Source organism: Amblyomma americanum, chromosome 10, assembly GCF_052857255.1.
Source record: "Amblyomma americanum isolate KBUSLIRL-KWMA chromosome 10, ASM5285725v1, whole genome shotgun sequence".
NCBI classification, from domain to species: Eukaryota; Metazoa; Arthropoda; class Arachnida; order Ixodida; family Ixodidae; genus Amblyomma; species Amblyomma americanum.
Window position 1 is genome coordinate 134,872,080 of NC_135506.1, and position 12,569 is coordinate 134,884,648.

The 12,569-nt window shown below is 46.1% G+C and overlaps 1 protein-coding gene across 1 annotated transcript in view; it reads right to left on the reverse strand.

Annotated features, from left to right (window-relative positions):
- Positions 1–274: 274 nt before the first annotated feature.
- The window catches only part of LOC144106446 (muscle calcium channel subunit alpha-1-like), a 605,267-nt gene continuing 592,972 nt past the window's right edge, over positions 275–12,569 (reverse strand). Inside the window, exons 45-46 of the mRNA XM_077639259.1 lie at positions 8,477–8,583; positions 275–412 (exon numbers count right to left, since the gene is read on the reverse strand). Of these exons, the coding sequence (XP_077495385.1) occupies positions 8,551–8,583 (33 nt within the window). The 3' untranslated portion in view covers positions 275–412; positions 8,477–8,550. The remainder of the gene's footprint in view (positions 413–8,476; positions 8,584–12,569) is intronic.

A 12,569-nucleotide genomic window follows, 5' to 3' on the forward strand; every position in this document is an offset into this window, starting at 1 on the left:
CAATATCGTTAATTATCTAAAGTTACAGCTACAGTTGCACTGTGTTGAGAACTTCATTCTCACTATTCTCAGATAAATTTCTCGCATGAGCGAAGCGCCACCGGACAACAAGGCTGGCCAGTCGACCGATTTATGTACTCTATTCTTCGTAGAAGTCTGTTCTGTGTCCCACACGTTTCAGCTACTATAGCGTGAAGATAGGCTGGAGCACGGCTGTTGGAACTATACCATAGTCTTGTCCTCCTGGCCGGTGCAGCTGCGGCATGCTGCGTCGGCGCTCTGCCTGCAGTATCTCGTGCGCGGCCCGGTCCATCTCCTCCTGGGTCAGGTTGAAGGCTTCAGCTAGCTCGCGCTGTGTGGCCCGCACGAAGTCCGCGTCGCAGTACTTGCCCAGGCCTTGTTCGTGCAGAACCTGCGGCAGACGTCACCTTTCGAGAACCTCGCCCCCTCCACAGCGAACGACACGTAACGCCACGGAGTGCAGTCAAATGCCCGGTGAGCAATCCTGTGAATCCCCAAGAATTACCCTCCCAATTAAAAAATATAGACCACTTAAAGCAAATGTAAGAGCAAAGCGGAGAAGCAGATAACCCCGACCCCCTTCCTCCCCCCACAAAAAAATCAAGATAAAACTCATTAAAGACGAACACAGTGATTTTGCAACACATGAAAGCCGCCAAAGCTTAAGCAGTGCAGAACAAAAAACACATGAAGAAGGGAGTAGGGAGCAGAAAATATCAGATGAGAGACCGCCTCAGGAAGAAGGGTTGGTAAAAAATAAAATCATGCGAAAGCATGTCATGAACGCAAGAAGTAGGCGTTTGGTTGCGTTTGTGAACTCAGCCTTTTTCAGGCAATCGTTTTTTTTTTTCGAAGTATGACACTTCCCACACACACGCGCGTGCGTATGACATCACCCGGAACGCTGTACGACTAACGAACTCGCCGTTTTTGATGATACGAAATGGTGCGGTAACTATCTCCTGTGGCTCTTAGTGACACTTAGTGTCATGCAAATAAATTTTCAGTTGATAGCGCTGTGTTTATTTCGTCATGTCTTGTGCTTGTCTGTGTTCGCGCTGTCCGATACAGGATGCTGAACCTACTAGCTCGCCTAAACGTTCTAGTTCAAAATAAACTTCCGCATGTTCTCTCTGTCGCGGGAAATCCACACTCTGTCTGACATTAGTTACACACTCTCTGCCGACGATATAACAATCTGTACAAGCAAGGGCTCCCTCGCCCACAAGTAAACGACGCTACAAGCAGAAGCAATAGTGAATATAGTCGCGTAGAGGTGAGTGCAGTCCGACCAGCAGGAAGACAGCGAGAATGAATTCAAAAAGAAAAGTGTTTATTGCACTGACTTGCGCCCACAATGGACTGAATCACTCGGCGGCAGCGAAGCGACAAGCGTGCTCGGCGGTCGTCGAACAGAATGCCCGCCGCTGTCGGCCGCGCTCAATTTAAAGCTGATAGCAAACTTTCGAGACAAAGAGCGCAGAGTTACTAGAACATTCCGGAACAACGTAGAATCAGCTCTGCCTGTCTGCGATCAATCGAGATAAATCTAGTCGCGCCTTGCGTCGCAAAGAAAGCGATAATGCCACGTGTCGAATTGTTGAACCGGAAAAAATAAACATAACTAAGCTTCGCGGCAATATTTCGCACAACGTATAAAGCGGTATGCGCTGCGCTACAGACAAATCCGAAATCATTTGAGTCCATGGAAGGTTATACGTTCCCCAAGCTCTGTGGACATCTACATAAAGCGTCACAAAATCAGAGGTGAATATCTCCCGCATCCTGGGCTTGTGGATTCAGGTAAACGGGTAGGCTTCCGATACCATGAAAACCATTAAAACAGCGGTGAAGCAAGAGTCACCCATGTGATCAGATACATCACCAAACATGCGTAGAGATGAGAGAAGAGGACACACTTTGGCTCGTGAATTTCCACGTAATCCGTCAGGCGGTCTCCCCTATCAAACGCTGCACAAAAGCGAAGAAAAGCATACTGATCCATTCAGTCGGACTTCGATATTGCACGACCCTAGGTCTGCCCATCAATACTTCTAATAAAAAGCTCTGGGTCCTCAGATCGCATAATTATTCTGTGGAATTACGCGATGCAGTCCTCGCGTTTGAGAAAACAGACAATCGTGGCGGGCGAGAGATGCTAACCTGCGAGCACTGGTGTCCAATCAATCACTGTCGCATGGGTCCGACATCACATTCAAGTGTGCGCACTACCAAAGCAGGGTTCAGCGCCTACACAAAAAAAAAAAACAAACTCGAAAGAGACTTCGAAGCAGTATATGTGGACGTGGCAGCCTACACAGAGGGTGATGCTTTCGTAGTAGCGGCCCCAGCTCTCACCAAAGTTTCAGTCCGTTTCTAACAGCCTCTGTATGAGCCTGGCTATCAAACATTTTGATAACATCACTACCCCTTTCCACACCGTCACCGACTCTCGACAAGGCTGTCGCAGTTAAACAACCACTGGCTGACCAACCACTGAAGCGGCGACCATGTTGGGCTCCCGCACTCACCGCACATCATCGAACTATGTGGACTCCACGCCACGAGGGCGTTGACAGGAACGAAAGGGTTAACGCTTTAGCTCGCGCTCTTACCAACAAAGCGGAGCTGCTTATCCCCTCTGTACACAGAACGCCTTGAGACCCAGCAGCTCGGTAGCCGAATTTATACAGCACCACAGGCGCCTGAGCTCAGAGGAAGCCTACGCCTGGCGTCAAATTCATTTACCTTTTCAAACCTTTCAAGACTCCACAAAATACATCCCACCCAATACCAAAACGCTTGGCCGTTTGGTTCATGAGGTTTAAGCTCCAAAAGCTACTCGGGCGATGAGGTACGCCATAGTGGAGGTATGCGAGGTATGCGGATAATTTCGGCCGCCTGGGGCTTTTAGCGTGCACTGCCCTCGCAGAGTACACGTGCCTCTACGATTTCGTCTCCATCGAAATGATACCGCCGCGGCCAGCATCGAACCTGCGACTTTCGGGTCAGCAGCCAGCTATAATGACTTTTGGAAAATTACAGCGCGGAAAACGGGAACTTCAAGGGTAGAAAACACAGGACAGCGCTTGTCCTGTGTTTTCTACACTTGAAGTCCCCGTTTTCTGCGCTGTAATTTTTCAAATATGTATCACCAACTCGCCCGTCTTGCAATGGCTATAATAACCACTGAGCCACCGCGGCGGCTTTTAATTTTGGTACAATTTATTTTAGTGATTTGATTTATGGGGGTTTAACGTCCCAAAGCGACTCAGACTATGAGGGACGCCGTAGTGAAAGGCTCCGGAAATTTGGACCACCTGGGGTTCTTTTACGTGCACTGACATCGCACAGCACACGGGCCTCTAGAATTACGCCTCCATCGAAATTCGACCTCCGCGGCCGGGCTCGAACCCGCGTCTTTCGGGCCGGCAGCCGAGCGCCATAACCACTCAGCCACCGCGGCGGCACAATTTATTTTAGTGTTGGTCTTTTGGGATCAATGCCTGTGTTTTCATTTGAACCCTTTCTCTAAATCTGTCGAAAAGTGAGAAGAGAATGGCAGAGTGTTCTGGTTCCGGTTACAGCGATCAAGTGCACAAAAAAATTTCTACGCCTTGTGGGTTCAGCGAACTCTCTACCAGAGCATGGTATAGAAGAAGTTAGCGCAAAACTTAGACGAAGACAGAGAAGAAACACACAAGACGACAGAGCATGGATCGCATCCTCACAACAGACGCGGTCAAAACAAAATAGCAGACGGTGTAGCGCGGCTAAGCGCGGAATATCTTGCGCGGAATATCTTGCTATTTATGATGGGCATTTACCATGAAGGCCGTCACCCTAAAGGCGTGTACCATAAGGCCTTTATTGTAAAACATTTGACCTAAACGCATTTGCCTAAAGGCATTTACCACAAAGACATCTACACTGAAGGCATTTACAATGAAGGCCTTCACCCAGGTACCCTTTACCCAGGTGTGAAAGCACGCCAGATGTACACACAGGTCGCCAACAACCCGGTAGGCAGGTGGGCCGTGTAAGGACCGTTGTACGATCGGTTTTTTGCGCCTTCCGCACGGCATGCGGACGACGAGCCACACAGTCCAGACAATAGGCATGCGGCCGGTCCGGCGACCGGAGGGAAAGTTGGTCAACTTCAACTTTCGTGCGGATGTGCGGGTCCGGTCGGCGAACGGATTGCAGCTATTGACCGCTTCTCACGTTACGTCTCATACAAGGTGGCCGTCCGTCGACTGGACTGGGGAGCGAGACCTAGGCGGTAGCAGCTATGTCGCGAATTATATTCACCACATGTTGATATTAAGAGTGTTCAGAGCGACTGGAAACATTGCCGCGTTCAGCAGCGACGAGCGACAGTTTCCCTAGTTGAACTTTGTAATCATCTACGCTGATAGAGTTGATAGAGCGCCTCTTCAAACCGACGCAAGACCTACGCAGTGGGGATGTCAGGAAGTGTTTATTTCGAGCTGTTTTGGTTTTTTAAAGCGTCCTTAATTTCTACGAGGATCATCACGGACAGCGGCGAGTAACAGCTGCTCATTGTGAATTTATTGTGCGTGTATGAGCTGTATACATTGTAAACAAATTTCTTCAAATATAGAGAAATTTTGTAGCAATTGCGTTTCAAGAAAATGTCTGTGTTGTGTTTTCTGTTTTGAGCTTTTCTGTTCTTTAACATATGTTTGTTTTCTGTTTCGAACTTTCCGATTTCTAATGTAAGTTTTCTATTTTGACTTACAGAAAATGTGAAAAGTCTATTTTTGTTGTTTTTCATACTTTTTTTGCTAACTTATATTTTCTGTTGGACTGTCGTTTGGCGTATATGGTTGTTATTGTCCGTTAAACGTGCATTATGATACCAGGTGGTTTGTGCAAAATCATGTTCATTTGAAGAAAGCAGCCAGGGAACTTTGAGAACATGAAGCTTTGCAGTGGGATTATTAGCCCAGGAGCTCCAGCGGCAGGCCGTTCTGGTCCTTGCGGGCCTCCCCTTTGTGCCGCTGCCCAAAATCCACTGCTTTGGCAGCTCTGCTGGAAGGAAATAACGGCTTAAGGTTAGCACACTAAAACTATCTTGATCATTTTGGTAAGATAATAAACCCATAACAGATATAATTCTAGAACAACGACGGAAAGTAGTCCTAAGGCGAAAAGTCCGAGTTAAACCGTAGGCGGTTCTTTTAATACGGCATAAATCCAACACGGTATTAGTTTGTAACCGCGTCTGAGGTACCAGGACTAGGTTAAAATAGCGAAGTTTATAAATTTACATGTAACCATCAGCAATTATGTTCCATCTCTCTAAATAGAGCACCCAAGATTCAGTGTTACTGCTATTTCTGTGGACGCGTCAGCAGGCGCCAACTGGGGAATAAAAATGTCTACTCGCGAAAGCGTGGCACTGCGGGCCGGCCGCGCGCTGGTCGTAAACGCGACGAGGTGCGCTCAAATTAAAAAAACTGGTTCCCATTCCACAAACAACCGTGGGCTTCGATCAAGGCATTTGGCGTGTACTGCGCTGTCGAGTAGACACAAAGGCACGCGGACGGCTACCAGCGCCAGGCACTCTTATGTTAACTTTCATGCTGCCACGCATCTCATACTCTCATTACAAAAACGCGTACACAGTTTCATCGGCCTTTCTGAATAGCGTCGTCATCGAGGGTATGCATGCACACCACAAGAAATGTCTGATAAAGGTAACAATGACTAGCGTGCACTGTCCAGTGTACGGCGACCACAGATGTTGTAGGGGGGGGGGGGGAATCGCACGTTGCCTACACAACCCATCTACGAGTCATTCACCAAAAGTAGCATAGCACATTATCTATACCGAATAGGAGCAAGTGGCACCGCTTACCTTCTTTCCCAAACAGTCCGGTGAGTAAAACCATGAAGGAAACGCACGTGCTGTGCGTCTATACGACGGCAACCATCTTGAAGAGACCAGGACCTCAGCAAAAAAAGTACCGCACAATCCCCAATGCACAATAATGCATATGGAAAATTCCATATGCTCGCTCTTTTAGTGTACAAATATGCAAACGAACCCGACCGCGGCGCCTGCGTTTTCATGGAGGAAAAACGCCAAGGCGCACGTGTGCTGTGCGATGTCAGCGCACGTCAAAGATCGCCAGGTGGTCGAAATTATTCCGGAGCCCTCTACTATGGCACCTCTTACTTCCTTTCTTCTTTCACTCCCACCATTATCCCTCCCCTTACGGCGCGGTTGAGGCGTCCAACGATTTACGGGACAGATACTGCGCCATTTCCTTTCCCCCAAAACGAATTATTATTATTAATTTTAATGAGTAGCATGCTTTTTAAAACAATTTTTCCAAGTGACTGGTACTTCGGGTGCAGCCGCGGCAAGAACAGAAAATGCCTGTTTTATTCGTGAGCAAGTTTCTGTCTTGAGTAGTTAACAAAAGATTTTCTGCGTGGCGACCGAAATTTTATTTTAAAAATCTGCAATTTCACACACATTTTTTTACATTCTAGCGCAGTGACAAAGTGCCCGCGTAGTGAAAGTGACTGCGATCGAAGCGAGTGCTGTTACGTTAGGCCAACGAAATGTGCACCTGCGAAAACTCACTCACGTCGTGCTTTCCGAATGTTTAAATGAACGTCACGTTGTGCAGCTAGTCGCATTCGTTGCGATGATTGCAGTGATCGTGACCGAAGCGGCCACACGACGTTGTTTCCGTTACGTATCATTTCGATCGCGATTCGTGCGGGCACTATGGTTGGCACCTGCCGTGTGTGTGACGTGACACAATCTTGGCTGCACGGCTGTCGGACTGTTTTCTGCGGCGACAACAGCAACGTTGCCATCCTTCTGCGCCTTGGTGCTCTATTAGGTACATTTTGTGAAGAGAGGTGCTCGGGATGACTGGCCGGTGGCACTGTGTAACCTATGTGAAAAACATCGGTGTGAAGTACAAATGTATCTTCGGAAGCGTCATTTAATTAATTTCCTGCCGGCTGTGTGGACATAACCCTGCAATAAATATTGGCGTGATGAATGAGTGACTCAACGCTTCCTCAAACCATTTCGATTTAGGTTGTGACAACATGGTATTACGCGATTACAAACAAGAATCATTGCCGAAGTTAAATCACTGCTGGTTAACAGTGTGCAAATCCCTAATATGTGCCAACTCAAGTGTATTTTATTAGACTTCCCTGGATGTTACGCAAAAAAAATGAATGTGGATTAGCCCAGCTATCCAGAATATACAACGCGAAAGCTCTCGGCGTTCATTGTGTTCATTTGCGTTGGCAACGTCCTAGGCGCCGATGATTTTGAGGAAAGGAAGAGCACATAACTGGAATCGGTTAGTGGACGCCTCAATCCCGCTTTAAGGTACGTGGCGGTGGTGCGAGAGAGATGTGGGCTGCGTGCTTTAGCGGTGACAACGTTGTGGGAGACACGCGGCACTGCAGCAATAGGCCGCACAGATCACTGGGTGACCAACCTCGCGAACAACCGTTAACTGCCACCTGCTAGGGTCGCAGGGTGGGCGAGCTGCCTATCCAGTGGGCGGAGTGCACTCAACGTTACAGACGCCAAGCCGCATCTGCTCGGCTAGACCACGTTGTCAGGCAGCAGCCGCTCTGCGGCTGTGGAGGCCCGGCGCAGCAAAGGCGAAGACTCGGCTCGGCGGCGCGTTGAAGTCACGTGATGCGTTGTTACGGCAGCGGCGCAGCAAAGATGTTCGAGGTTAAACTGCAGCCCGGAGCGAAATCGGGGCTGCTAGGCTAGTAAAGCTTTCGCTTCAAAAAAAAAAAACAGTGGGGTAGCAGCTTATGCTTCCCAATGCAAGCAACCCGTATACTTGGTTCCCGATCGAAACTGTCCACGGAGCAAGTTGTGCATAACGAGTCTTGATGAAAAACAAGAAAAAATTCAAAAAAACTTTGCGATTGCTGTTTGTTTTTTTTGCATAGCAGTGTTGAGTCAGTATAAGACAAATACTTGGCAATATGAAATTGAAGTAGGAGCTTGGTTTCCATTGTAATAAAGAAAAGTGCAGTGATCATGAAGCGCTTCATGAGCCAAAAAAAGTCTATGTCGTTGATTTTGCTCATGATCTCTTTCGACCGGGAGATCAGTGGTACATAATTGGGTGATGTGTTCACAATGCTATTGTTGGAGAGCTGTTTACAAACTCGGCTTTGCCGTGCGATGTCGGCACACTTTGAACAACTCTAGGTGGTCGAATTATCCGCAGCCTTTAACTACAACGTCCCTCATAGCCTGAGTTGCTTTGGGGAGTTAACCACATAAAATGGCAAAACCTGATCGCTAATGGTTTTAGAATAAATGCTGTAGAGATTCTTCACAGTTATACAGTGTGTGCAGTGCATGCATTACTGCAGAGTTAGCCAGACGAGCGCATTTTGGCATGTATCTGATTCTGGCACTCACCCGTCCCACAAGGTTCTCAGCACTCCCTACGAAGGCGCTGGGCGAGTCCTCGGCTCTCCTGGGCGCGCCGCTCGTCAGGTGGTTGTGGTCCAGGCCCCGCGAGGAGCCTGCGCCCCACCGCACACATTTCAATGCCATGCGTAGCTCATTGTGCCCGCCATGGTGTGTCGGCACGCAGCAGATTATCAAGTACAGAGCGAGTTAAAGTAGAACGAAAGAACTGAACCGCTTCGTAGTCGCAATGTAAGCGGAGCGCATGCCTGCCGCCGTCACCAGATATGACCATATTTGTTTAATACAATGAAACTCAGAATGGATGTAATTAAATTAATAGAGTGAAATACGGACATGAACTTAACTTATTCTAATTAACGGCGAATTCTTTATCCTTCCCAGAAGTGTTTGATGAAAATATATAATTGTATGGTCTAGTAACAGAACGCTGTTACGAATTATTTTTTTTTATGTGTGGCAGAGAAAACAGTTAATTTTCAAATTATTTTTAGCAAAAAAAGCACCAGTATTAAGGAACGAAACTTCGCGTGTCCGTGTATCTCGTTTTCTGGTCCTTCGTATTAGTTGCGCTATTTCGTTCCTTAAGATGCAATACCAACTCACCCACTATGCTATGTTGCTAAAAGCACCAGTGTTCCCTGCGCCGGCAAATATTTGCCTGTTGTGTCTGCAAAGCGCCTAGAAATGTTCGAAAATCACTTCCAGGCTATGTTTATCCTGCGGTAATGTGAAGCAAGAAAACTCACGTGTTTGTTGAAGCTATCATGTCTACTACTTGCGGGGCCAGTTTGAGCATTGCGAGGTAGGGAGACTTCGCTCACTTTAACGAAAAAATGCAGAAAGGAGCGGAATGTGCACGCAGTGGTCAGAGATGAGGAGGGAACTCTGCGCACAACAAAAGGAGCGCAACACAGAAATAATAACCTGGACTACTGTCAACCGGAACACGTAAACTAGTGATAACTATGAAAGGAACTAGTCCTGAAAAAAGGACATTCTTTCGTCAGTACACTTCTTCGCATGCGGCAAAACAAAAAAGACTAAATTTAAAAATGGCTGCATACTGAGTTTTTGAAAGCATATAAAATATAATGTTATTGCATTTCGTCATCAGTAATAGGTAGAACAACATAAATATATGAACACAATTTCTAGCACAATAATTAGTAATTTAAATTAATTATTTAAAAAATGGCCATGTACAGCATTTGAAGTTCTCAACTGCTTCTCTCGCCTAGTTACTTAATGAAAGATTGCAAAACTTTGTGTAATAGAGGTAAAAATTTATTAAAAAGCGATCATCACGGTTTGTCTGGGCAAAACTCAGTTCCTTCTGTGGTAATATTACTGAAGGAACCTGATATTCATGCATTCTTATTCTTTGCAATTATAACCGACTGCCAGCATTTCTGCAATGAAACAAAATCTTAGCTTGCCATCGTTAGCATCGCTCCATAAAGCCCTTAGACTTTCACTTTTTCAAAGGATATTTCATCATCCCTTCCTTCGCGACGAATTGATCTCCCATTCCCAATACATTTTATCGAGTTTAGATCACAGTTACAAAGTCGGAATTCCATCATGCAAAACCAATGCCACGTTTCAGTCATCCTTCCCACGCGCAGCTGTTGAGTGGAATCACCCTCCCGCATCAACCGCTACCATTGCTGACAACAAACACTTCAAGACCGTATTAGAGAGCAGTGTATAAGTAGGAGCATCTGGCTCTTTTATTCTTTTTACTTGTTGTACTGCCATTTTTTTCGCTGTATTGCTGCACTGTACGTACTGTCCTATATTGTATAACATTGTATATGTTGGTCATATGATTCTGTTTGTTGCACTAACAAAATGTTTTTTTTTCACTCTACTGATGCACTGTATGTACTATATTATATTCTAATAATCAGCACGTCAATAACCCATTAGATAATGTTGTACGACTAGGAGCCATCATTTCTGTATTACTAATTTCTTTGCTGCTTTGTATGGTTTCTTTTTAATTTTTTGTGACCACTCCCCTCTGTATTGCAAAGGGTAAACAAAAAATAAATAAATAAATTCATTTCTATGCGCCAAAAAATATTAATTATGAAAGCTGCATTACTTATGACGAGTTATCTTCACGATAATGATCATCATCGGTCCAAATATACTTTCACTGCAGGACAGGACAAAGGCCTTTCCGCAATCCTTCAGTTCCCTTTGTCCTGTGTGAGCCACTGCCACGGCATCGCCGCAAACCTCCTTATGTATACTCTGCACACAAGACTTCCTGCCGCGCCCTCCGTTTGCCTTCTCTTGGAATCCACTGCGTTACTTGGAACAACACTGGTTACCTTCCCCTCATAATGCGCGCCCTGCCCGTCCCCACTTCTTGATTTCTGCTGGAATATCATTAATTCGCGTTTGTTCCCTTACCCACTCTCCTCTCCTATGTTCCTTGATCGTCAAATCTATCACATTCTTCTCTGTAGCTGGCTGGGCTGTCCTCGACCTCATTAGTATGCTCCTATAGTCCGTATCTGTGATTACTTTTTGCTTTAGTTAGGTGTATCGTTATTTATAAAACAGCGCTACGGACACAGGACAGACAACAAAAGGACCCGCACGGCGCTGTGTCTGTGTGTGCCCCTTTCTTCTCTGTCCTGTCTCTGTAACGCTGCTTTATGAATAACTGTGCAAAACCAAACTGCCCTTCTTTAATTAGGTGTACTACTTCGTTTCAAATGGCAAAGTATTGCTACCTACCGCAAGTTGCTGTTGCGTTGCGAGACTGTCGAACACAACTTTAGTTTTATAAATATCAGTTCTTACACCCACAGTTCTGCTTTGTCTGCCTTGGCCTTCATTCATACACTGTGGTTCATTCCTTTAGTTGCTTAGCATATAATGTCACCAAACCAATCGCAGATTACCAAAGTATACTCCATTAAAATTGTAGAAGCTGAGCTTGTTGCGATAGTTGGTGGATGCAACCGGATAATATGGCCAATCTCCCAAAACATTGCAACAAATGTAAAAACTATACTTCCATGTTCAGCAGTGTGAAAACTATCGGCCGAGGCACAACGCATATAGAACGTGAAATCTTGGAAGCTTTTAAAATAAAAAAAGTCAGGCACTGATTGCGTCAGCAATACGTCAGTCAAATTTCCTTCTAAAAAATACCGATCCATAAGTGGGACATAAGAGACCTTTAGTATAGCGTATGAGCGCTTACGTATGTTATACGCAACCATTTAGCGGGAGGTTACACTGGAAATCGCATGAGCACATTTAGTTTATCGTATGCCAAACCGAACGCGACGATAGCGCTGGCCGCAGTGGCGCCATCTGATGTTAACATGTGAAAATATTTTGTGACATTTTTCGAGCATAGCCAAGGTTATCCAAGTCGTAACGCGTAGATAGCCAGTTCATCACCAGTTCAGTCGAGTCGGGGCCTAGTTTCTTTTAGGTAACTGAACCGAGTAAGGTTTTAAAAACGTCACGTTGAGGTCCTTCGGACCCTTCTGCCTACCGCTGAAACAATTGTGTTTGGCAAGGCTATGACTACATTGTCCTAAATGTCCCAACCAAGCAAATCCACAGTCGGCGGTGTCTTGTTAGGGTTGAGAATGGCGGAATCGTCACACAGAATCAAAAATAGGGCAAGTTTATCTGTCATTCTGCTGCCGGCGAGAGGAGACAAAGCGAATATCACGTGTGCCATTTAAAGGCAATGATTATGCCTAAAAACCCAATAACATTGAGGAATTTTTTCCGAAGCGGGTGACATGGGCGCCGCCATCTTGACAACGCTATTTTTCCTAGCGTACGCTAGAGCACGCACGCTAAATTCGAGAAATAGCGCACGTAGCACGCAAGTGCGCTAAACCTAGATTTCGGAACAGCGTTTCGCACATGCGCAGTACCAAACACGCTAGTTTATAGCGTACGCTATGCCTTTCCGTATGTCTGCGTACGCTATACAAAAACTCTCTATAGTCTTTCTTTTGTCGGCGTTGCCAGCTCAGGCGCATGTGCGCCCTGCTCCGCTCGATTCTTTGATCAAGTAAAAATTTCACTTGGAGTC